The 25,515-nt window shown below is 39.8% G+C and overlaps 2 protein-coding genes across 4 annotated transcripts; one reads left to right on the forward strand and one right to left on the reverse strand.

The window, feature by feature from the left end:
• Window positions 1-917: 917 nt before the first annotated feature.
• On the reverse strand, window positions 918-19,079 carry LOC118411918 (cytoplasmic aconitate hydratase-like). Of its 2 annotated transcripts, XM_035814421.1 has the most exons (21): window positions 18,986-19,079; window positions 14,165-14,257; window positions 13,400-13,568; window positions 12,864-13,001; window positions 10,987-11,175; window positions 10,065-10,134; window positions 9,447-9,630; window positions 8,795-8,934; window positions 8,473-8,644; window positions 7,877-7,977; window positions 7,271-7,547; window positions 6,737-6,872; window positions 6,221-6,305; window positions 5,180-5,336; window positions 4,841-4,965; window positions 4,445-4,549; window positions 3,953-4,095; window positions 3,401-3,548; window positions 2,954-3,076; window positions 2,508-2,693; window positions 918-2,116 (listed from the first exon to the last, which is right to left on the reverse strand). In XM_035814421.1, exons 1-21 carry the CDS (start codon window positions 19,062-19,064, stop codon window positions 1,997-1,999), a joined length of 2,940 nt encoding a protein of 979 aa, XP_035670314.1. In that variant the 5' UTR covers window positions 19,065-19,079; the 3' UTR covers window positions 918-1,996. The 2 variants fall into 2 exon arrangements, with proteins under 2 accessions (XP_035670314.1, XP_035670315.1); XM_035814422.1 differs by lacking the exon at window positions 10,987-11,175.
• Window positions 19,038-24,685, forward strand: LOC118411948 (solute carrier family 25 member 44-like). 2 transcript variants are annotated; one of them, XM_035814475.1, is made up of 4 exons: window positions 19,038-19,149; window positions 21,718-22,771; window positions 23,137-23,264; window positions 23,819-24,685. In XM_035814475.1, the coding sequence occupies exons 2-4, from the start codon at window positions 22,156-22,158 to the stop codon at window positions 24,008-24,010; spliced, it is 936 nt and encodes a 311-aa protein (XP_035670368.1). In that variant the 5' UTR covers window positions 19,038-19,149; window positions 21,718-22,155; the 3' UTR covers window positions 24,011-24,685. The 2 variants fall into 2 exon arrangements, with proteins under 2 accessions (XP_035670368.1, XP_035670367.1); XM_035814474.1 differs by having other exon boundaries at window positions 19,094-19,253.
• The last annotated feature ends 830 nt before the right edge of the window (window positions 24,686-25,515 follow it).

Below are 25,515 nucleotides of genomic sequence, written 5' to 3' on the forward strand. Positions count from 1 at the left end.
CACCTCAGGTCGCAGCTCAATTGTCCACGTTTTTTCCCTTATACCTTACCTAACGTTACTGGGTGTCGCCTGCAAAGTAATGATCACAATAATTTGAATTTTGCTACACATTTATGAAAGACTTTATACTTGACATCTATGCTTCGAAATCTGAGTTGTGCTTATTATTTCTGGGTGAGGCCGAGGACTTATTGATCACCCCTCGTAGGAGTAAACAGATTTGAGCTCCTCCTGCACAAACTAAGGTTTGAGGAAACAATCTCTTGCTACCAGGAGCGGGCCGCTAGGAGTCAGTCGGACGGGCCGCTAGGAGCACGGGTTAGTATAATAGTGATTTCTAGTCGAGTCGTATGTAATGTACACTAACGCCCAAAAGTGCCGAATAGTAGCTATGAATATTTGTGGTTATGGATGACTGACCTGACTATTAGTAAAGCGGTGCGCTGCAAACATGGTAAAACTCGCTAGTCGCCCCCACTGTCAGGTGGGGAATCCATCCATTTGCTGGCATTGAATTGGTTTATCTCCAGGCAAGCAGGTGTTAATGAATGTCATTACTTGACAGTCGTACGTGGTGCAATGTATGGTAACAGCTAATTAACAACAGTTATCCGGGGCTACATACAGAACAACAAAATGTTATTGATCATTAATTATGAACAGCAGTCATGTGCTGGCTGCTTCATTTCAAAGCAGATGTTAAGGTGGAAAATTCTAACGTTTCCAAACTGCATTAAGAACCATACCATAATACTAAAACAAACTGTAAGAACCATTTCATTCAAGTTTTCATGTTATGATGAGCTGTATGTGCGTATTTCGTAAGATGGTAAAACACACTAGAAATCTAGAAAAAGTGGAATGGACAAATTGAATTACAAATGCAAAATATTCTTTCACATTTTTCTTTATTCCTCTTTTTAGGGGTACATTTGCTAAGTGACCATCATACTTATGTAACAATATTACACCACTCTCCATATACATCCAATACTAGTAATACAATCATTACTTTCTTCTATCTGTTTCTCAAGAAACGAGTATCATTTTATAGATAAATATCAATGCATTAAAGTGAAAAATGTACTGCAAATTATGATTGGTTAAAGTTAGAAATTTGGAGCCAACCAGCATTAAGCTTTGTAGTGAGGAGAAAAATGCAAGTCTAGAACATGATAGTACTTTGTACCACCTCTGTTGATTGGTTGTTTCAATTACATGTATGTGACATGTAAGCCATTCTGTGATTGGCTAATCTTTCATATCTATCTGAGAAAACGTTTGTTCAAAGGCTAGTTGAAAGTCATGTGGTACGAATCTTAAGCTGTGATTGGCCAAAACAACTAATTAAATCAAATATCACACTGACTCTCATAGTGACACAAATGAAACCAGTTGCCATTTCAAATTCATATTGTACAACATTGATGATCATTGCATAATGGAGATACAAATGATAATAATTTCATCTCTAAAATAGATTTCATAACCTATTCATCTTCATAGTTTCATTGCAACTACGTGGTACACAAGTCCTGTTGTTAGGCCAGACCACCCCCCACCCCCTTTGGGTTGACACTGGAAAGTGCACACTGAAAGGAATGAAATACATGTACTTGAGTTCAAAATAAATTAACTTTTAACCTTGTTCACTGCAATTTATCCACAAATTTCTGACATCTTTCAATTTCTCTCTGCATGACATTCATTCATCCATTTACTGCACAGTCTTTTTCATAGGTAACTAACCTACATATACCTCGATACACTGATCCAGCATTTTTAACCCTCTTAATGTGAAGAAACCCATGGCACCAATTTTGTAATGGTGATGGGATTTGGCAGCAGGGGGAAGGTTAAAAAGTCTAATGGTCAGAAGTTGTTAATCTTATCGAACATCAATGGACCATTAAACTGTTGAGAATCAAGGCCAATCTTCAGGATGTTTCCTATCAAATTTCATGGGAGCCTGTTTCTGTTGCTATGGCGATGGTTGCTAGGCAGAAATCATGCGGCGGACCATGTAGTTGAGGATGCCACCATGGCTGAAGTACGTTAACTCCACAGGAGTGTCGAACCGCACCAACGCTTTGAACGTCCGCTCTTCCCCATTCACCTACAAGGTTGGGAGAAAAAAATGTTCTTCATTGATTAAGTCTTTAAGTTTACAGTTGTCAATCTAGAAAAGTTTCCACTATTTGCAACACTGTCTCAAGTTGGTATGATTATTTATAAGACTACACAAGCAGTAATTCATCCTACTTATTCTGTGCCTTGTCCACAGTACCTACATGTATGCAATACCAGTATGTTAAGGTAGTGACAAAAGCCGTAAAATGTACCAGGAGTTCATTTTGTCTGAAAACTTACCAAGTATAAGATAAGCAAAAGGACAAGATACATATGAAAACACTAGACTCTTATGCTGATTTTTTCAGACCAGCATACATGTATCTTATATCTGATAGCCAACAAAGAGATCTATGCCGCTATGTGTGAAATGTTACCTTTATGTCGATGGTCTGCCCAGGTTGTATGTCATCAGCTAGTTGTATAGTGAAGCGCTCCTTCCCGGTAAGTCCGAGAGACTCGGCAGTCTCCCCAGGTAGGTACTGTAGAGGGATGATGCCCATCCCTACCAGGTTACTCCTGTGGATCCTCTCATAGCTCTCCGCTATCACTGCCCTGATGCCCTGGGGAACAGTTACAAGGCTTACCTCAAAAACGCCGCTTTAGGTTTTACAAAAACATCTATTGGTCAAACCTTGTTAAACCCAGTTTACATACTTAACTCTTAAGAAAACAAATATTCTTATTCAGTCCACAAGGATTTAATCTGCCAATGTGTGAAATGTTACCTTTAAGTCAATGTATTGATTTACCAATCTCTTGCTATTTTAGCTGCATCCAAGGCCTCTTAGCAGCAAAATTCCTTGCTTTATTGCCAACCTACCTGCATCCAAGGCCCCTTAGCAGCCCAGTCTCTAGACGACCCAGACCCGTATTCCTTCCCTGCCAGAATGATGACAGACTGGCCTTCCTCACGATACCTCACTGCAGCATCAAACACATCCATCTGCACAAGGGAAAATGTTAGAGGCTCTTTAAAACTTGTACAAGCAGTACACATACACACATACACACACACACACACACATCAAAAGAGATCGACTCTCTGTCAATAGAGATTGCAATAAGGACACTAGGAATGTGTAAAGGTCTCCCAAGTCCTAAATGTGATCGAAAGTGACATGAATCAAGGTTCTGATTGTTTGAAGGAAAATCTTAAAATTGGTCTCTTCCCTGACATATAAACATGTACATACTGACAAAACTAAACACGCATGAGACAAATGGCATTAAAGTATTAATTACAGTTAGGAGTCATGAATGAACTTACTGTGTCTCCAGAGGGAACGTGACAAGTTTTTGGAGAAGCCTTGCCGATGAACTTGTTGAGCAGGCGGATGTTGGCGAACGTTCCCCTTGACATGACGGCGTCGTTGCCACGCCGACTGCCGTACGAGTTGAAGTCACGCGGAGTCAGTCTGGAGATATGGAGAAAACATTTACAAGCAAATGCAGGATATTTCTCTTGTACATGTATTTTGAACCTCAACGAATTGTACAAAACAGTTCTCCAAAAATTTTGACAGAAATTAGCTTGCCTGTCACTATTGTTTTGAATGCATACTACATAGATGTACATGGAACAGTGCTATATTTGGATATATTGTTAAACCTGTCTATAGCGACCATGAAATGGTCACAGTAGACAGGTAGTCAATATAGACAGAATTCTTGATAATGGACCACCAAAAGTAGCCACCCACAACGGCCAGGTGGTCCCTATTCAGAGGTCGTCACTAGTACATGCAATATTTGACTGCAGTCAATTCTTAGGAATGATCCTTAGCTGAAGAAACAAAACAGAAGTAGAGTGGAGACTTACCCCTTGCTCGCCAGATAGCGCGCGGCGGGACTGTTCCTAGCGATACTGCCAGCTGGTGAGATGTGGTCTGTCGTGACCGAGTCCCCCAGATTCAGCAGCGCGAAGGCATCAGTGATTGCCTGGAGTGAAGGAATCTCCGCAGTCTGTTGCAGAAAAAAAAGCTTAATCACATCTTTATCCTTCTGGGCCACAACTTAATTATACTGCATCAAGACCAATGTTGTGGCTAAGCACAATTGTACAATTCGTTTAATGTAAATTGATTTAAGTTTGCAGGGATTTAATTTCCCAGTAGGGAGAAAATGGAGTGGTTTTGAGTTGGCAGAAGTGCTATAATAGTCACATAATGTAAATTAATAAAAACTCTGAAGTTGATCTGCATTTACAGTACACTACTGTCAATTGCAGCTAGAAAAAACACTATAAAGTTTTCATAAACATCTGGAAAAAAGGATTACACGAACAGTGTGTACATGCAAATGAGGTACGTACCATCTCTTCAAAGAAGGGGGGAGACTTGATGTACGTTGACTTGGGATCCCATGGGTAGAGTTGGGCATCTGAAGCTTCAAGATTGTTCCAGGCCTCATTTCCATCCTGTAGGTACAAAGTTAAAACTTTAAAGACTTTCCCACACCTGTGGTGCACTGTGGTTAAAAACTAGTCTTCCCATTACACCAGGTAGCCATAGTTTTTAAACTATATAAAAATGTACTGCTGACAATGCTTGTCTGTTTCATGGACAAAATGTAGCATCCTTTCATGACAATGTAGGATCTTCAAAGATTTTAAGGGTCATATTGATGAAGGTATGCTGTACATTCACAGTAGCTTTAGTTTTGTGACGAAGAAAGGAGGTTTTAATCATGTTTGAAGTTCCACACTGACCTGTATCCTAGCGTAAACGTCCTTGAACATGGCAGGTACCACGTTCTTTCGCTCCACCTCCTGGATTTCAGCACGGGTCGGCCAGACATCACGTAGGAAAATCTCTTTACCATCAGCTGTCTTTCCTAGTGGGAAAGATGAGGAACTTAACCCCTGATAGTCTATGTTTTTAGTGTTTTAGCATGACTTCAGTGCATGGAGGTAGTTATAGCATAATGTATGACAAAGGAGCCAAAAACATGCTTCATTTCAACCCCAAATCCATCTTAAACAAAGGAATTTAAGTTACTGTCAAACTGTTACGAAAACTAAAAACAAAATTGTGTTAAAATTGTGTACCGAGTGGTTCAGTCTCGAAATCGATGCTGACAGTCCCTGCGATAGCGTACGCGATGACCAGCGGAGGGGAAGCCAGGTAGTTGGCACGTGTCAGGGGGTGGATACGCCCCTCAAAGTTCCTGTTTCCAGAAAGGACACCGACCGCAACCAAGTCTCCCTGGAACATATCAAAGGAGGGACATTCTGTAAAGCTAATGGTACAACCCGCCGTACATTTTTTGAGAGGCCACGTCCGCCACATATTTCTGAAAACGTTCAGGATGTACAGCGCAGGCGTGTCGCCAGTACAGGCACGTACGGGATGAATCTGCAGCCCGATGGCACACAAAGTTTTGCCAGGGCGTAAAGTTCTGCGTGGTCCAAAATCTGTCGGATTCCCTAAGAGTTTGTACGGAGGCGGTACTGACCACTTACGGATCCCAAAAGATCGCCCACGTTTTGCCACAAAGACAGCACGTATTTGCATGTACGGCGGGTTGTGCCCTTAGCTTAAGTACACTTTACAACATTCCATTGGTCTAGCGGCCAGTTCAGCCGAAACAGGATCAAGAGGTTACATGTACATGTTTGATTCCTGTCAGTCCTGTCCTCAGTACTAAACACAACTTTCCTCACTCCACCTAGGTGCTAACATGGTTGGAGAGGTAAAAGGTGGTGGAAGGAGAGGGATGAGCTCCACCTAACAATGTTGTGCCCTAGATACTGTAGATAAAGCCCCACTGCTATAACAGCCATAAACTTTAAAAGACTATGAGAGCTATATTACCATTTTACCTCACAGAAAAACAACACATTATGAAAGTCTCTACAACAATCTTTAGACTCATACTAATCACTGTTAAACCATGACAGTGCTTTTATATTTTGGTATATATATTTTGGTATACAAAATTTTGTATTCATATACATAAATCATACCTGTGAACCTTTCTCAGCAATACAATGCCTCGAAGGCAGACTTACTCATACATAAATCTATATATGCTATAAAAACATCTATGAACAGTTAAGTATTTTTTTTTTTAGTTATGTTTTTTTTACCTTTTCAACTGCCTCAGCCACTGGCTCAGGAAGGGGCCCGCTGTTCCCTATACATGTCATGCAGCCATAGCCAACAATGTCAAACCTGGGGAACACACAAAACAAGTACATCAACTTCTACATCTTATTCACTGAACCTAGGCAGGCCATCAGGAATAAAACAACAAAACTTGGTACAAACTACAACACAAAGCAACAAGTACAGGAAATCTTGGAATGGTGGTTTGTGTTGACCTCTCCTGTTCATGACACTGAGATGTGTTCCCAACAGAACTCTTAGAACGACAATCTTAAAGACGGATAAAGCTTCTTTCCCCTTCTACTGCATAACGAAGTACTTGATAATAAATAAAAAATAAATGAGTTAACAGTAATAGGTCTTGGCCACAATACAGCCGGGAGTAATACTGTACACAACAAGAACACAAATAAATTACATTTATATATCATAAAAGATAATACTTGTTAGGTTGACTCAAAAGACAGATGAGGTGACACTGGAAAACGTTATCTTACCCTAGTTGCTTGAGATATGGTGTGACCCCACTCTCCTGTAGGTAGTAGGTAACAACCCCACTACCGGGGGACAGACTGGTTTTGATGTACGGCTTCACTGTCAGACCAGCCTCTACTACTTTCTTGGCCAAAAGTCCTACAAAAAAATAAACAATTCTTCACCACTAATTCATATCAATGAATGAATAAATGAATACATTGAAAAGTAACTTCTGACTTTTTTATGACCAATTCTTACAAGTTGAAATAAAAAGGCTTATTTTCTTTGTCCCCAGCAACATTGATTAGAATCTGCAGTTCATTTACAGACTGCTAGGTAGTGCTAATAACTACAAAATCATTCAAAATAATTAGACTTTTAAGTGGTTTTCAAACCATGTTAGAACAATATTAATCAAAAAAGCCATAACAATGGTATTGAAAACTTTCCTTTTTTTTACTAAGTTATACATGTACAATAGGAAAGTCTATAAAGATCATAAAGCAACAATGCTTATATAATAAACAGTGGAACATTTAGACAAGTCCACTTACCAGCTCCCAACATGACAGAGGGGTTACTAGTGTTGGTACAGCTGGTGATGGCAGCGATCACCACACTGCCGTGGCTTAGTGCGTACTCCTTATCGTTGTATGTGAAGGGTATCGCGCTGGACTGTTTCTCCTTAGGAATGGCGAAACCCTTGAAGCCGACCTTGTTGGCGAGGCACTGTTGGAAGTCCTGCTTCATGTCGGAGACGGGCACGCGGTCGTGTGGACGTTTGGGCCCGCTCACCGAGGGCACAACTGTGGCCAGGTCCAGCTCTACTATCTATGGTTAACAAAAAGAAAAGGTCTTTAATTAAAATGATCACATTGTGCGCAATACATGCCTATAATACTGGATGAAACAGGTCAGCATTTTTGTAATTACCACTGAGCAACCAAAAGTTTGACAGGTCACTAAACAAATTACAAAAATAGGACAAATTCTTTCACATCAGGTGTGTTTTGTTGTCTTTTACATCAAACTTGTTGCATCATATTCATGAAGTTGCGGGTCACACAAATCCAGTTTTGGTAAGGAAGGAAAATATTTAAGTTTAAAAGAAGACATTTGTGTTCTTAATTCCAACATAAAGAAAGAAGAAAAGGTGTTACCTGACTAAAGTTAGGGTCCTGGTCTGTGTTGTTGAAGTCCCTGTACATGTTACAAGCTTTCAGGTAGGCTTCAATGTACACAAGCTTCTTCTCGTCACGATCTACATAGAGTTAGAATATTTCTGATTAACTTTTCATAAAATTTGTGGAATCATCCATGTGTATATGGGGCAGCAATGATGACACAGAAGGCAATAATTACATTATGGTGCTGTATGGTCTTTAGAAAGCTATATTAAACCTTTAATGGATTATCACAAGAAAACACAAAGGCTCCTGTAGCTCAACATACGTACTAGGAATAACCAAGGCAGATAAAAATTCTTTTTGTAGCAAAGAAAAGAACCCATTCTATACATGTATTTAAGGGTAGAGATTGTGACATGGCAGAATTGCTGATTCTACAGGTACAGATTGCAACTGACATGGACTCCAATCAGGCCTGGATACTAGGAATACATCAGGGTGGTCTCCTATTTATAAATCCTGACTTTCATCAAGTCAATCTATTGATCTATAAGGCCATGAATGGAAATTAAAATGTTGTGACTGTGCTTTAAGAGACAGTCTTTTAATCTATACAACATTGTGCTTACTTGTCTGTCTCAGATAGACCATAGACATGTCGTCCACTGGGAAGTAACCGACAGTAGCACCATATTCGGGACACATGTTGGAGATGGTGGCCCGGTCTGCGATGGACAGTTGGGAAACTCCTGGCCCGAAAAACTCCACAAACTTGCCCACAACTCCAACCTGACGTAAATGCTATAAGGAAGAAGATTTTAAAACTAATTATAAACACAGCATTCTTATTACAATGCATTTGAAGGGAACGTTTCTCTTTCTACTTCCAGTCTAGTATCATAACCAATACAAATAGCAGGATGTAGGTTAAATAGGATAGAAAAACATTACCTTGGTAATGGTCAATACTACATCGGTGGAAGTGACCAGCTGATTCAGCTGTCCAGTTATTTTGTAGCCCACAACTTGTGGTAGCACCATGGAAATAGCCTGGCCCAACATCACAGCCTCTGCCTCAATTCCACCAACACCTTCGATGTTAAAAAACACATACTTTACTACTTTCATCTTTGACACCAATACATTTGTATCACATCTATTCTAGTGATGATAAAGTAAAACAAACATAGATGCATTTCTGTGACTTGTTAAAGCATACTATATCAACATTTATCCTAGAGTCAGCTTTGTTATTAATACAGTATCATGGATTTCTTAAATACGAATTTTTTTAAACCAATGGCTTTTTGCAACAATTGGAACTCAATTCATCATCATCATCATCATCGGTCGGCTGCAGCGCAGGTGACTGCAAGCTTCCTCCAGTTCCTCAATTCAATACAGTCAAAACTGCTCAAGATGACCATTCAGGGGAATGATAAAATCTGCTGCATATGAATAGGTGTTCGCCATAGACAGGATTCTAAATATCAACAAAAATTTGGACACATTGGCCAGCCACTAGTACAGGTTTGAATGTTTCTCTCCCAAATTCTCTGACGTGTCCTTCCACTACCTTGTCCCCAGATGCACTAATACTCACCCCATCCCAGGATGCCAAGCCCATTGATCATGGTAGTATGGGAGTCGGTGCCCACCAGGCTATCTGGGTACAGGGTACCGTTGGTGTTGAAGACAACCCTTCCCAGATATTCCAGGTTGACCTGATGCACAATACCGGATCCTGGCGGAACAATCAGCATGTTTCGCAGCGCCTTGGCACCCCACTGTGATATAAAACATGATTTACCTACTGAAGTGTAGTCAAGAAATTTCAGGGATAGATGTACAGGACGATCCAATAGCCCTGCCACATGTTAAATGTAGAAATGCAAAATAAAAACCTAACAAAAGCAAACATTTGACAGACATGCAGTCGACCTCTCATTGCTTGACCTGCTTATTGTCATTCTCTCATTGGTTGAACTGTTAATAGTGATGGACAACCAGGATCGGTGTATTGCTGAACAATTTTAATTACATGTACTGACAGCATGGCTAAGAACATATCAAAACTTTAGCAAAAGAAACAACGGTGAAAGGCATAGGAAAGTAAATAAAGATCAAGCATTTTTTCTTCTTCATTTTTTCCAAAGTAAACTATGATTTTTTGCATCTCCTTGAGACTTTTGGATTTTTCTGTAAGAAGAAAAAAACAAACCTTAAGAAACTGGAAGCGTTCTTGGTTCCTTTGAAACTCCAGTTTCTGGTTCTGTTTAAGGGCATCTTGGCTGATTAAAGGGCAGACAAAAAACAGAGTTATCAGTCTTTGCAGTGTCTACTTAAATACAAGTGCTTTGGTGAGGCACAGAAGCACATTTTTTAAAACTAAACCAAATCTTGCATTGATGTTAAGAAATTGAATCCTTTTTGCAAGGGACTTTTACTTTATGGCTATTTTCATCTTTGATATGTATCTTGTTGTCATTCATGGGCCAAAGTGTGTGGGGGCTGGCCTTAGAAACAGTGTGCAAGTTAGTTTGGTTATGATAATATAGTTGAAAATTCAACCATATAGTGCATCCTGCAAGCTGCAATATAAAGCAATACAAATTACAATGCAGGAACAACTGAGGAAATGGGGGTTAGTTGGTTATTGAAAAATGATTGATTGGATGTTAGCATAGAGAGGGGGAGGGATATGGTGGCCACCAAGCTGAGCACATATGGACTGATATGGAAAAAGGTTCATTTCCTTTGTGAGACTAAATAAGAGGAAAATTGGAATGAACTTTTGGTCAGTTTGCATGGTAACCAAAATGGAAAGAGAAAACTAGCTACCTAGCAATGCTCAGCACATGTAAGAAGCTGCTAAGCAAAAATGTAAGCTGCAAAGCAAACTAGCAGAGTGCTAGGAAGGATCAAAAACGTTTGGTGACAGAAGGGCCAATTTCTGTCTCAACACTAGCAATCTAGCAATCACATGTCAATTTCAAACCAACAAAAATGCTTCATCTATGATTTTCATGAATGGAACAGAAGACAAATTTGAACAGCATCCTTCCTAGTCCCTGCTTAAGTCCTGCAGTGGCAAAACTCGTTACAAAATATGCACATTAAAAACAAGTCTCAAAAATAACTACCAATCTGTAGGCTGTTGGTGAAAAGGACAAATTTCTTCTAGTTTTGGCAGGCCCGTGTTGAGACAGATATTGCACCCCTTAGCAGCACCCCCACAGGATTTGGCTGGTACTGCAGCATTTGCACGCGATGCCGTTTGTCCCGGCCTAAGCCCTCCTCCTGGGTTTGGTGTATTTCTTACTATACTTGTGCTGTAAGGAGACAAAGTCAGTACAACACTTAGCTAAATGCTTGGGTTTTTTTGGCAAACAAAAACATAAGACCTTCTTTCCATGAGCTAAATATTTTTGACATTGGGGCATCACTAATGGTTAGCTGACCAGACAAAAAGGTCATAGTAACACAAATGTGATCCTTGTCTGCCACAAACATAGTCTACAAAGCAGAAGGAGTTATAAAGAATGTATTTCTTGTATGGAATGCAGCCGAACATAATAACATAGATGTTATTTGAGAAGCCATTTAGGTGCAAACTGTCCAAAAGATTTTCTTCTTCAAAACATACATTCTGTGAATGTAGCTTAATTAGCAAAATGATTTGACTGTACACATGCCAAATGGCCCAAAGGAAAACTCCCATTGATTGATTGATTTTATTTTGCACTTTAAAAAATGATACATACAGAAAATTATAGAATACAACAGAACGTGCAAGGGGGGAGAAAAAAGCCATGTGGCTTATACAAACTCTCCCCCCGTCAAAATATACAAATCATGATACAATTAGATGGTCATGAAGATTATACATCGAACAATAATAAACCAAGTGAAAAAAATATAACTCAGTGATCATACATAACGTTACAATTAATCTTAACATCAAAAACTGAAATTAGACAAAACTAAACATGATCAACAGATCATAAAGAAATTAGTCAAAATCATACAATTAATCATGCTAGCAAAACAAAATGAAAGCAAGTACAGATAACCAAGACAATGGGTGCAAAGACTGCAAACAAACAGGTTAAAGGAGCACCAAATACACGGAGTAATACTAAATGATAATTGAGCATAACATGATCAAAAACAAGGAAAAAAACAAATCAGGAGTAAATAGTTGGCTTCTCTATAAGGTTGTTTTTCATACGTTTCTTGAAAATGGAAAGGGACTGACAATTTCGTAGGGAAAGACTTAGAGTGTTCCATATGGATGGGCCTCTAAACATTATAGTAAATTGTGTTAGGTTCGATTTTGTTTTAATAGGTCTAAGACTATTTTGCTGCCTTGTACTGTGATTGTGAATATCTGCGTTGTACTTAAAAATGTCTTTATATAGGACTGGTAAGAAAGAATTATTGTGAATAACTTTATGGACGAAAATGGCTGACTGCAATTTGTTTATGTCGTATACTGTCAAAATCTTCAGATTGTGAAAAAAAGTTGCTGAATTTGCTATAAAAGAGGCGTTTGATGCAATTCTAACAAAACGTTTTTGTAGTAGGTGCAGTGGCATTCAAGAAGTCAAAAGTGGGCAGACAACATATCTTATAAAAAGATGGTACTTGGTGATTTAGGGGGATACAATAAAAGGGAAGATTAAACATGCAATTAAAATGAAAGGTGTACAAGGGACAGCCACAGTAAATCAAATGTCTAAATGTTCCAACCCTGTCCACACTCTTCATACCTAATCAGCCACACCTTGGAGGTGAAGCCAAAAACAACCGTATTACTTACTGCTTGTTAGTTGATTTAAGTGGATTGGAATATGACACAAAAACTCTTATATTATATTTGTTGTCCCCTGTAGCTTTCATTGTACCATAAGCCAAGGAAATCTAATTTCAACATATAACAGTTGCTGCACTTAAGTTTTGACTCTTTTTACTTCCATAAAACAATCAAGAACTACAAAAAACTCAGGCCAAAGCTTACCTCCTAGAGACATCCACTTGAACAGAATGGTCTATAACTAAGTCTGCCGGACAGACGGGGTTAATTTTGGACGGGTCCCCTCCGAGTCGCTTCACTGCATCCCGCATGGCTGCGAAGTCAACCACCGCGGGAACACCTCTGGAATGCACAGGTACAAACCAACAAGTCAGACAAATCTTATTCTATATTAGTGTTACAAATACAGGAACACAAATAACTTTCCTAGGTGACATGAAAATAAATTTGGGAGGAAGTTGATAATATTGTTCATATTACACCACATTTTGAATGTCATTTTATGTGTACATGCATTGCTGTTTGTCTTATTGTACTTTTTTAAGATATTCACTAAGACTTCTCAAAACAATGTACATCATAATCACAATAAAACATTGCACTGATAACTCATTAAACAAAAATCCCTGTTACCAAATCTTGTATATTTGTAATAACAAAAAAAATCTGGCAACAAAAGGCTAACTTTAAAGGCAGTTAGAAATCAATGATCATATGGTAGACAACAATGAAGGCCTTACGTGAAGTCTTGCAGAATGACCCTAGCAGGCCTGAATGGTACTTCAACTGCCTTTGTCTGTGTTTCTTCCCATGACAGGATGTTCTCTACATCTTTGGGGTGGACCTGGAAGTTATCACAGTTCCGCACTGCAGACTCCAGCAGTACCCGGATGGAGAAGGGCAGGCGCTCTATTGGCGGACAGAAATTATGGTCATCACTTACATGAAGAACTTTTGACACTAATCTATTGAGATTTACCACATTTGTAGAAGGATCAACATCATCTGTAACCTTTCTAAGATGCTAACCCAGAGCCAAAGATTTGTACCACTAGAACCATGCACAAAGTGTGATTCTCAACATGGGCTGTCCAGCTTAATATGTATGCCACATCAAAGAGGACAACTGAACCTAGTTTTTGCCAGAGTCCAGTGAGGAAAAAGTGTAAGGTGCCTTTCCAAAGGGCCCAACACAGGGGCCTGCCAGAAATTCCAATCTAGAACCTTCATATTCTAAGTAAGCAACCCTAACCACTATACCACTTTGCAACATACTTAAAGCAGGCATGTTATTTTAGCCCTGTTTTTGTTTTCAGGTCTAAGGTGCTGTGCTTTTATTGTTCAATTGTTAATGCAAAATCAAAAACTTCACAGTTACACATTTTCAATTTCATTAAACCCCAACAGTGATCACAACTGGACTACTCTCAAGTCTCATCAACGATTTACATGTATTCATCATGGGAAAGATTCTGCTACCACCATGTCTTCTTGTGACAACTCACCATATCTTGGGTCGTTGAGCTTGAGAGGGTTGTAGTAAGTGAAGGACTCCCCTCCCACCTCAAGGGAGGCCACACACTGTTGGAAGGGGTGGGCTGGAAGAGATGGAAAAGACTTAAACCCTCTTGTTGCTATGTCATCTATGGCCAACACAAACATTTAAGTAGAGCTATACTGTCTAAAAACTGGTTTTATTCTAAACCTGAGACAGATCGTGGGTTTCACATGACATATCATAACGGCAACCAGAATTTCAAATTCTAATTTGGTTGCCTTTTCTTTCACAATACAGTCACCACTTTAACTTCATTTACTTTTGCAACAGTTGCAGTAGGAAAAAAACTGAGTTTGTTGTGGTATGTTAAATTCACAGTTAAATTAATTGTGCAGTACAGTAGCCAGTAGGGAAGGTAACTAGATTTAGTAACCTTTCTTCAGCCAATCAGAGTGCGCCATTTCCATGACCCCAATATTTGACCCCAAATCAAGATGGCCGCCAAAACCAGGAAGATCCAGGAACTTTGAGGAAGTGGTTGACACATGATGAAATCTGTTTGCTTTTTGTCTTTTGGTACATTACCGTTTCATATTGTTACTTCCATTTTTTTTGGTGTCTGTGTGTCTATCTGAGTGTGTGTTTAAGTTTCCGAATATTTCTGGTTAGCATAACTTTAGAACCTCTGGATAGAATGTTAATACTAGATGGGAGAGGTGCCCTACTATCAATATTGTAGTATTTACTTCATTAGTAATAGACTTATTACATGTAATAGACTTTATAGTAAATACATCGAACAATGTTTATTTTTGACACTCATGTTGTTAACATCAATAAACACATTTATGTACATCGGAATTTTAAACTTATTACACTCCTCATCTTGTAGTCCTTGTTCTGTTATGCATACTACATGTACTAGTATATGTTGAGGCTTTCACACAAAACTTTGACCATATAGTCATATAAATATAAATCTAATTATTTAATTTAATATAATAATTTAATATATCAAAAAACAGGTAGTGTGCGAAGGTCACAAAGCACTGTCTTAGAGTCTCTATTGATTAAACATCCTCACACAACATCCATATATCAACATTTACTTTTGCCTTTTTGGTGGCATAACATTGAGGAACATAGTCATACAAATATAAATGATGAACAAAACAGATACCACAGGGCACTGGTAACTTCATTTAGTCCTGTTCCTAACACAACATATCCACATAAACTTTTGCCTCTTATGGTGATATAACACTGAGGACCGTAGTCATACAAATATAAACCAACAAAATTAGGGAACTTTACATGGCCTCTACACAACTTACAGTATCTTCATTAACTTTTGCCTCTTTGACAGCACAACACTGAGGTGATTCTTATATCTAACATTACATAAACAAAGGTAATTTGTGACAGACTAATTAGCTTGGCAGATGGATCAATCCTAACGAGGTTCAGAAACTGCTCCATATGATGTACCACATCATTGGCAAGTGTTGTTGTCACTTCCACATAGTCTGAATCTTCTTTTCAGTTGGTAGCAGTGGTCCATTTTGTCACCTATGGGCAAGCACAATATTTCAGAATTGACATACAAACCCTGCCACAGTAGTCCTACCATCACATATTATTATACATGTCAATGCCTAGTCATGTCTGCAGAATATTTACTAACACACAAATCTACCTACAAATTACAACAGACTAAGTCCAGCAAAATAGACATTAAAGTACAGCATTTTTACAAATACTAGTAAAAGGCCAAAAGACCAAACTCCATACATGCGTGAACCCATCCCCAAAATACTGAAGACTAAAATGTCCTTCAAAAAATCATTCAAGTCATCAATTTTGTCGCCACAATGATCTCAGAAGTCACACATATTTCATGATTGTGTCAAAATGATATGCAATTGAAAATTACAGATAAAAAACGGCAGGACTCATGCCCATAGCGATCTCCGCAGAACAACGCCCCCTCCCCACCTTTAGCCATTATCGCTAAAATTGCCGCTTATACCCGTTCAAAAAAGGAGGAAATTTTCTAGAACACCATCAGCCCCAAACCAACAATGTAGAAGCATGGTGGAGACTTTGATTCATTCAAGAAAATTTTTAGATTTGGTTCAACCCGCCGCGAAAGGCAAATACAATCATTTTTTCTACGAAGAAACAACCCGCAAGTGTGCAAATGTCCGTGCACTAACAATACGGCTGGCTGTCCCCGAGCAAGCAACTGGTCAACTTCAAAAACTCAAAAATTCTTTGCATCGCAAGACGAACAAAGACAAAATGGCGGAATCGACTCACGACACCCCAAACAATCACGGAAAAACAACAAAAACTACGACAAATTCCATGAAAATAACAAGTTAGACCAGTCAAATCACATGAAAAAATGAAGAAATGGACCGCTTACCCGACGATTTGGCCGCCATTCCGGCCAGAAATTGTTGATTCTCGTGGTTTTTCGCCGATCAAAATTGGCTTCAGCGCTTTCCTCTTGTTTCCACAAGGGTTCTACAAGACGGATATGACGTATTTTGACCTTTGAACTGTTCTCCAAGCAGATATAGAGCCAAAATTCGCATTGAAAATGAACGGAGAGATAGCTTGGCATGGAAGGATCGGGTCCGCGGGAAAATGACGTCATGGCCCGGAGCGCACGCTGATTGGCTGAAGAAAGGTTACTAAATCTAGTTACCTTTCCTACTGGTAGCCACATGAAGGAGACCATTCGCGGTGTGGAGAAGTCACAGAGAAAACAAAACCATGAAAGTTTTGACCCTGTTCACATGAAAAAATTGCAAGTGAGTTAAACAAGGAATCCGATTGAAATTTTCTATCGGATTAAAAAAAATGTGTTCACATGAGTTTTATACAATCGGATTAAACTCAAACTTGCGACCGCGACCACACAATCGGATTAAACTCTTTACCGCGGCATGCGTCGTGTTTCCAACGACCACCGCGGGCACGCGTAGTTTTTCCAAAATGTTGCCAGACTACCTCATAATTTTGAAGGATGTAGCGACATCGATATTGATTATAACTTGAGAAATCGGCCGGCTTTGGTCAGATTTTGACGCGTCGATGGTCCGCAACACACACTGACGAAAGTGGCCGCCTCTGGGTCATACGGGGTCATTGGGATAGTCTATTAGACTGGGGGTGGAAATGTTACGCGCGGTGTGATTATACTCTACATTTAACTATATAAAATGTATCTGTTGCAGAAGTTGCATAAATAAGGCAAACTGCTACCAAAACATTTGACTTCATCACGTATTTATCTGAAATAAAAGTCTGTGTTTCGTTTAAAAAAACTGCTCACCCATGCTTGCATGCAGTGAAGTGACCCAAGCTCGAAATTTCTGTTTAGACACGCTTCCGACTGCTTTTCTCGTAGAATATTTGCTTTTTTAGTGGTGTTGGGACATTGGCTCCAACAACAGGAGAGAAACGAAACCATACATGTTATTTTCATGGGCAATATTGCCAAAATTAACCAGTTGGTCTTCTCACACTGCCGATTTTTGGAAAGAACCGGTGCACATGTTCCGGCGAATCTTGTGGCGTCCGGTTGTTAACCATAGCGGTAAGATGATTTTGCAAGCAAACTTGCCCATAAACTTCTTTTCTAATCCGTGTATCATACTTTTTTTGCCATGTTGTAGGTATGGTTGTATATCTAATGTCCACAGTACCCGTATGTATGACGTAAAAACCATGAAACAAGCCCGAATCCAATCCAATTGTGTTCACATGGCGGATTCCGGTCAATCGGATTGCGCGCGCTGAATCCACCTCCCGAGGTGGATTGCAATCCTATCCAATCCAATCCAAAATGGGCAATCCAATCGGATTAGTTCTGTTCACATGGCTTTGGATTGGTCATTTTAATCGGATTCCTCGTTTAACTCACTTGCTTTTTTCCCATGTGAACGGGGTCTAAACTTACTATAAACACATGGTTTGTCAACAATTATTCTTTTCTCTACTTTAAAATCCCAAGGGACCATTTACAATGTAGATTTAAACACCAAGATGACCCAGAGAGATAGCATTGTGGCACATGCTAGTCACATGATAACTTCATTGGTAATCTATCAACTACTAGTAACTGATGACACAGCAATTCTGAGAAAAATCTGAATCAACCAAATATGACAAAGCCTTTGACTTCACGACTGTACCCTACTATTCTACTGTCTATTGTTGGTAATACCAAAGTTCATACAATTTAAACATTTCATAATTCCATGACGTAGCAATGAATCAAATATTGGTGTTTTGTCTTAGATCGATTGACAACTGCTTTGACTGGAAAAAAAAATTCTTTGACAAATCAAGACCTAGGTTATAAATCCTTATAAAAACAAGCACAAGGGTAGGACAAGCTAGATGTGATTACAGGATATGATGTTAGAATTCCAGTCTAACCGGTCTCGTTCATCGTGATTTTCTAGTGCCTTCCTTCGTGAGTTTGGACCCTTAAGAGAGGAATGTACCACTTACACGTCAGATGATTGACTTCTTGTGAACTTGGGATAGTACTACGTGGCCTACGTGACAACTGTCTTCTTCAAACGATATAAATACATTTACATACGTATGTAGTTTTCCTCATCATCATAATCTTCGTTTGTCTGTCAAACATATGCCTCATTTAAACACGATAACGTGATCATCCCTCTACCTAGGAAACCAGTAAAGACCTAGCTGTGTTCTGACACAATTTTACTGATATTTTTGAGTCAAAAAGGTAAGGAAATGTGGCATATTTGTTCTGTAAGATTGAAAAGACGAAATGACCTACCTGGATCCGCCATCTTTCGGGCGAAGTTTTGCACGTAAGCTTGTACCGGAAGTGCCTGGACACGAGACGAAATTTGCATAAAAGTAAGGATTCTGATTGGACAAAATTAGCTTTACTGGGAACAAGAGTGCGAGGTGTGACAAAATGGCTGCCCCCGGCAAGAGGTGAACTTTACACGAAAGTCCTTCCTAATTTTGGAGACATTTTTCCCTTTTCTACCCATTCATGGCGAGATAAACTCTTGTGTAAGTCATAGGAGGTTGTTTTCGTAAGTATGATCTCTTTGTTTGCTCTCACGCTGCTGTAGTATTTGAGAAAATCAACGACTTATATTTGGGAAGTATTTTGTCTTGGCCGCGAAAAACTGGTGTTTTCAGCCCCGTAAAATCAGGTTTGATAAAAAAAATGCGTAACAAAACAGACTTGTTGCACAAAACTGGAAATATAGACAAAGTTATGTAGAGCTTAAGCGATTCTAGAGGTCATATGTTTCAGTAGATCGTGAACCTCAAATTATGCTTGTCTTTGTTATTAAACCCACTTGTTCAAAATTATGTAAAGGTGTCCTAAAGTATAGGTTATCTTATCAATAAACCAAGGAGGTTAAAATCACTCTTTTTTTTAACCTCCTTGATATAACGTTAGATTTCTTTCAACTATTTGTGTGTGAGTTTGAATCCCAAGATCACACAAGTTCTATTGCTTTGGCTTGACTATACATTTTTTAGGGTTCGCTTAAAAGGCTGGGCTGTCTACCAGGCCAGGCTACCTTGCCTGTCTACCTGGCCTGGCTATCACCTCAGGCTACTCAGATCCCACCCATTCATAGCCCCATCATATGGCACTCAGCCAAAATAGCTGATTGACAGGCATAGTAATTGCTGATCTCCAACCCTGCTAGTGCCAGTGACCCAAGGTTGCCCTGTCCACCACTGGCTGGGCCCTTCGGGAATGTGTCTGGGAGGCCTTGCTTTCAGCATGTCAGGAACACAAGTACCAGCACTGTGTTTGTGTATGTTTGTGGGTGTGTAAATGTGTGTGTGTGTGTGTGTGTGTGAGTGTGTGTGTGTGTGTGTGTGTGTGTAAGAATGGGCTTGCCAGCAACAGAAATTTGTTTCTTTATTGAATATCTATCTTCTAGAGCAGAAACTATCTCAGCTTGTGCAACAAGAAGGGAGAGCATAAATCACTTGCTCACTGTAAAGCTAAACTTGTACTGACCAAGGGGGGGGGGGGTATAATTACATGTACCTCCTTGTTCTTTATGCTAGTTAGTATGCCATGTTGACATATAAAATCTTAGTAGTCACATAGCATTCTTGAGGCTGTGGATTGTTATCCACTGTACAATTTTGGTGTCCAGGACAGAGCCCAATCCTCTCCTTCCACTGCCAATAATCTCTCCAACCCCCTTGTACAAGTTGGAGTGGGGAAAGTACTGTTAACAGCACAGATTTTGTGACATGTCAAAGGATTTGAACCCAGGACCTCTGTTTTCTAGGTCTAACACCCTAAAGCATTTACCAAACACAGTACTGGTACAGTACTTGAATGCGTTCCTGACAGCTGCAAGGAAGGCCTCCCAGACACATTCCCGAAGGGTCCAGCCAGTGGACAGGCCAACCTCAGGGCACTGGCAGTGTTGAAGATTAGCAATTACTATGCCTGTGAATCATGAGTGCCACATGATGGGGCTATGAATGGGGGGATCTGAGTAGCCTGACATGATAGCCAGGCCAGGTAGACAGGCCAGGTAGCCTGGCCTGGTAGACAGCCCAGTCTTTTAAGCGAACCCGTTTTTTTAACCTCCTTGTTGTAACACATCAAGGACGTTATATCAGAACACATCAACTGGTCAAGTTGTCTGCAAGTGTACTGTGTTTTACCCCAGGGACTTGTGACTTACCTTGATCTTGTTCTTGACTATACAACATCTAGACAGTTATTTACACTGTTCAACTCTATGATGCCCGCTATCGTTGGACAAATTTTCCCTTGGGATCACTTAAGTAATACATTTTTTGTATATAGATGTCTGTAGTGTTTGTGTCTGGACCCCTATCAATCATGTGACAAATTATCGATGCAGGGCAGACAATCAAAGACAATGGGGGTCACAGGGGGTGTAATTAAGGAAAAGATGCCTGGCCAAAAGTCAACCAGGTGGAGAAGTGTGTTCTGCTGAATTTTGAAACCGCTTTCCCGAAGTGATCGCTACCCAAAGTACAGCACTTTGTCTTTATTAATTTTTTTCTTATCACTATCAGTCGGATGCATAACCCCTCCCAGTTTTATGGGAATAGCCTAATTTGATTAAATCACACTCCCGTGCGGTCCTTCTGTAAGCATTAGTGGTCTCATGGCTGCCATGCTGGGGTAATTGAGCAAGACAAATTCAAGTGCCAATTGAAAAGAGTGAATAAGAGTGACTTGGCTTTGGCAATATTATAGACAGTTCATGGTTTGAATTGCTAATACACAAGGTGAAAGGTGAAGATCCCTGACTTCTTGTCCAGACCATGCATATGCTTGATATATGTGCAAAAGTATTTTGTTTATGTCTATGTGGCCTTCACCTTTGAGTTTGACATACATACATTGTACACATTTTACTACCCATCTTGCAAATGCACGACATGCAGTTTAAATTGTGAACCAGTATATATCTAAGAGCACCATGTGGACATAATTATTATTGTAGATGATTAATGTTATATTGTATTATCTTCTAGGGAATCAACATTGCTAGCCTGTCTTCTGGCTTTCTGAGCATAGAGGAAGCTTTTTGGATTCATCCCTGGCATGGAAAAGTACAGGCAAGAGGCCTTATTGTCATCACAGAGACATTACAGACTTTTACATCTTACCTATCTGCACAAAAGCAGTGAAAGTCACAGATGAGAAATTCTGTGTGTTTGAGTACAAGTGATGTCATCCCATAATTTGTCATTATTGACATCATCATCTTAAACAAAGTTATTGTCAAAATCTACTTTAAGGAAAAATTGTCTTCTTCTTGTTTCAAAACACAAATACTTCTAAATTCTATTTTTGGCCAATATACATTGTAACAAAGACAAGTTCAGCATTGAGATTCCACCATTGACCAATCAAGAAGTTAACATCAACACAGACAGGATTTATTTTCAACCAATTACTGTCAAGTTGCTATGGAAACCATGTCTGCCGATCCAACCAATCAGATCCGCATCATCGAGTGGGATGACATGGACAAGCGGAAGTTTTACTCATTTGGTTTGTTCCTTTCGATGACAATCCGCGTGACGGTTTATCCGACCACCCTCATCAAGACGAGACTTCAGATCCAGCGAGGCACTTCTCTGTATAACGGTACTTTTGATGCTTTTCTTAAGATAACAAGACAGGAAGGCATCAGAGGTCTCTATAAAGGCTTTCTAGTGAATAGCATATACTTGATATCTGGACAGATGTATATCACAACATACGAGGTCAGTAGACAGCAACTGTCCGGATACAGTAACTGGATCAAGTCCCTTGTTGGTGGTGGAATGGCATCGCTCGTCGGGCAAGGCATATCTGTACCGATAGATGTTGTTTCACAGCATTTGATGCTGCAGGGACAGGGAAAGGACAGAAGAAAAAAGCTGCCCAAAGAACGACTGACATTTGGAAAAGCACAGGCAGTGGTTGTAGAACTGTTCCGACGCGACGGAGTGGCGGGTTTCTATCGTGGATTCTTTGCTTCCATGCTTACAACCATTCCAAACAGTGCGCTGTGGTGGCCATTCTACCATTTCTATGCTGGTGAGTCATGTTCTTGTTTATTTGTTTGTCCCTGTGTGTTTCTGCAGTGCAGTTTCTGTTTAATATGCCAGAAAGGAGCCTTAGGTTAAGGGAGTGACGTCCACTACATGCATCTTAGCCTTGTTTCAGACCCAATATTGTAAGCCTGTTAATGAGTAATTGCACATAGTCAGTAAGATAAATTGTACACAGTATATGTACATGTATGTAGTTATTCAGGCTAGAAGCTTAAAGTAGGTAGGGTTTTGTTTCCATACAACATTTCCCCAGATTGCTAAATGTGTGTACAACATGATTTAGAAAATCCATGTAAACAATTCAAATGTTACATACTAATGCTGATGTCCTGAATTATAATTTTTCAGAACAACTGGCATCTGTTGCTCCGTCGTACCTTCCCCATCTCATGCTGCAGGCTGTTGCGGGGCCGCTGGCGGCCGCAACCGCAAATACTCTCACCAACCCCATGGACATCGTCAGGGCCAGGTTACAGGTGTGTGTGTATGTCTGTATCTATGAGTATGAGTATGTGTGTGTGTACGACCTATCATCATCATGACCCAAGTGGGTGTATTTGTGTAAGTTCGTACTAGTATGTGTGTATGTCTTTTAGTGTGTATGTCTGAGTGTTTGTGTGTGTCCTTCTGTGTAAGTTTGTACCAGTATGTGTGTTTGTGTATGTCTTTTAGTGTGTATGTGTATGTCTATGAGTGTTTGTGTGTATTCTTTTGTGTAAGTTTGTACTAGTATGTGTGTGTGTATGTCTTTTAGTGTGTATGTGTATGTCTATGAGTGTTAGTGTGTGTTTTTGTGTGTAAGTTTGTACTAGTATGTGTACTCCTACTCACACTCATTATTCGGTTTAACGGAAGCTAAACCGGATAGTGAATGTGTCCGTCTGTACATGTGTGTGTGTGTATGTTAGTGTGTGTGTCTATGCAAGCATGTGTGTGTGAGAGAGAGTGTGAGTTTGTATGTGTATGTATGCATGTCTGTGTCTATGCAAGTTCTAACATCGAACCTCATCTATACATATCTTCACCTTAGGTTGAAGGAGGCAAGTCCATAGTAAAGAAGTTCAAACAGCTGTATGTGGAAGAAGGACTCTGGGGCTTCTCCAAGGGCCTGTCCGCACGCATCATCGGCTCCATGCCAACCACGTTCGTAATCGTTGTTGGTTACGAAACACTGAAGAAACTGAGCCTTAGGTCTGACCTAGTCCACACAAGGCAGTGGTAGAATTGCTACAGGTTAATTAGTGCATACCTATTGATCTTTTTTTGCAAGGCCTCAGGGGTGGAGACAATGATTTTGCAAAGATGTAACAACTACGTATGGTTGAGATTCTCTATGTAAGCCATATATCCAGGCAATATGATATGGAAGCATTTTTAGCTGGCATAGATCTTCTGCATTTTTGTATAAGAATGTTCATGTGTTCAACTGTGCATGTGTAGTGGTGTATTGTGGATAATATGCCAAAGTTGAAGGCCACTAATGTATAAACACAACACATCTGGACATGTATCAAGCATGATCTAGACAACAACTGATTAAGAGTTAGGGGCCTACACCTTTGACCTCACAGAGGTGCAGATCAAATGGAACTGGCTTATACGAGCGATCGCTGTTGTTGTTTATATTCGGGGTATTGGACGGTTGTTGCCTACCAGGACGTCAGTAGATTGGATCAAAAACTGATAGTCAAATTATCGGCTCAAATTACTGGTTAATATGTAAATCATTCTTTTGCCAAACACCTGCTTGTTGCCTACCACTGCGTCACTGTGACATCATCGCGATTGCTCGTATTGGGGCTACCCCAACACGTCACCGGAACGTACTGCGCCTGCGCGAAAAGTATAGACATGCTAAACCTTGCTAAACCCCCGGTTTACTAAAGGGCCGCATTTAAGAAAGTACGTGCGTATATAGGGGTAAAATCCCGTGTACGTTTTGCATGAAACCATGTCTCTAACATATACTGTGCAACAAGCGGGATTTCAATGCAACGTTGACCAAGCCAAGCCCCAAAACACCAGGGTTCGTGCAGGCGCAGTACGTTCCGGTGACGTGCTGGCTACCCCGTACTCAGTAGTCTAGCAGTAAAATTGAAGGTAAATTGAATGATGGTTAATCACAGGGAAACAACAAGGGGTTTTGACCCTTGTCTAACATTGTTTTAATTCTGATATCAAAGGTAGTCTTATAAATGTATGCCATAATAAAACATTTTGATAATTTCAGGAACTTGAAAGACAAGGAATCGTTTGATACATAATGAGAGGTATGAAACTGTTTTTGTGTCTTGTAAACAAACAGCTTTGGCTAATATTGCCATAACCTGTTCTTATCATCACAGACCATAACAGCATGCTGTAACCTTCACGTCAGCCTGATAAGAAAGCCAATTGTTTCAAAATTTATATCGGTTCTGGGGTTAGGCAGCAAGAAGGTTAAACAAGCTGGAGACAGCAGATTTACGTAGGTATGTATGTGCTAGCTCATTTTTGGCCACACCTCGGAGGCGGAGCCATTTTTACCTTCAGCACCGTAAAAGATGGTGTCATTTGACGGCACTGAAAATGCAGCAGATTTATGGTATATTATAAGTAGAACATTGTTTTAAGAAAAGCAAGTTGTAACAAGAATGGGAAGTATGTGTACATTATGATTTTTAATATTGTATGCTTAATGAAGTGTAAACAAAGGATCATAAATTGTCCATAGTGATATAGCTTTTA

The sequence above is a fragment of the Branchiostoma floridae genome, chromosome 3 (genome assembly GCF_000003815.2).
Source record: "Branchiostoma floridae strain S238N-H82 chromosome 3, Bfl_VNyyK, whole genome shotgun sequence".
NCBI classification, from domain to species: domain Eukaryota; kingdom Metazoa; phylum Chordata; class Leptocardii; order Amphioxiformes; family Branchiostomatidae; genus Branchiostoma; species Branchiostoma floridae.

What these genes read in the sequence shown, in the direction of transcription:
- LOC118411918 (XM_035814421.1), bottom strand. Translation starts at nt 19,064, where the DNA reads ATGCAAATTTCGTCTCGTGTCCAGGCACTTCCGGTACAAGCTTACGTG. An exon ending in GCTCAACGACCCAAGATATG is followed by an intron (nt 13,569 to 14,164) that starts GTGAGTTGTCAC and finishes GTCCGCCAATAG; the next exon opens with AGCGCCTGCCCTTCTCCATC. An exon ending in GCTTGGCATCCTGGGATGGG is followed by an intron (nt 8,935 to 9,446) that starts GTGAGTATTAGT and finishes TTAACATCGAAG; the next exon opens with GTGTTGGTGGAATTGAGGCA.
- LOC118411948 (XM_035814475.1), top strand. Translation starts at nt 22,156, where the DNA reads ATGGAAACCATGTCTGCCGATCCAACCAATCAGATCCGCATCATCGAG. An exon ending in ATTCTACCATTTCTATGCTG is followed by an intron (nt 22,772 to 23,136) that starts GTGAGTCATGTT and finishes ATAATTTTTCAG; the next exon opens with AACAACTGGCATCTGTTGCT. An exon ending in TCGTCAGGGCCAGGTTACAG is followed by an intron (nt 23,265 to 23,818) that starts GTGTGTGTGTAT and finishes TCTTCACCTTAG; the next exon opens with GTTGAAGGAGGCAAGTCCAT.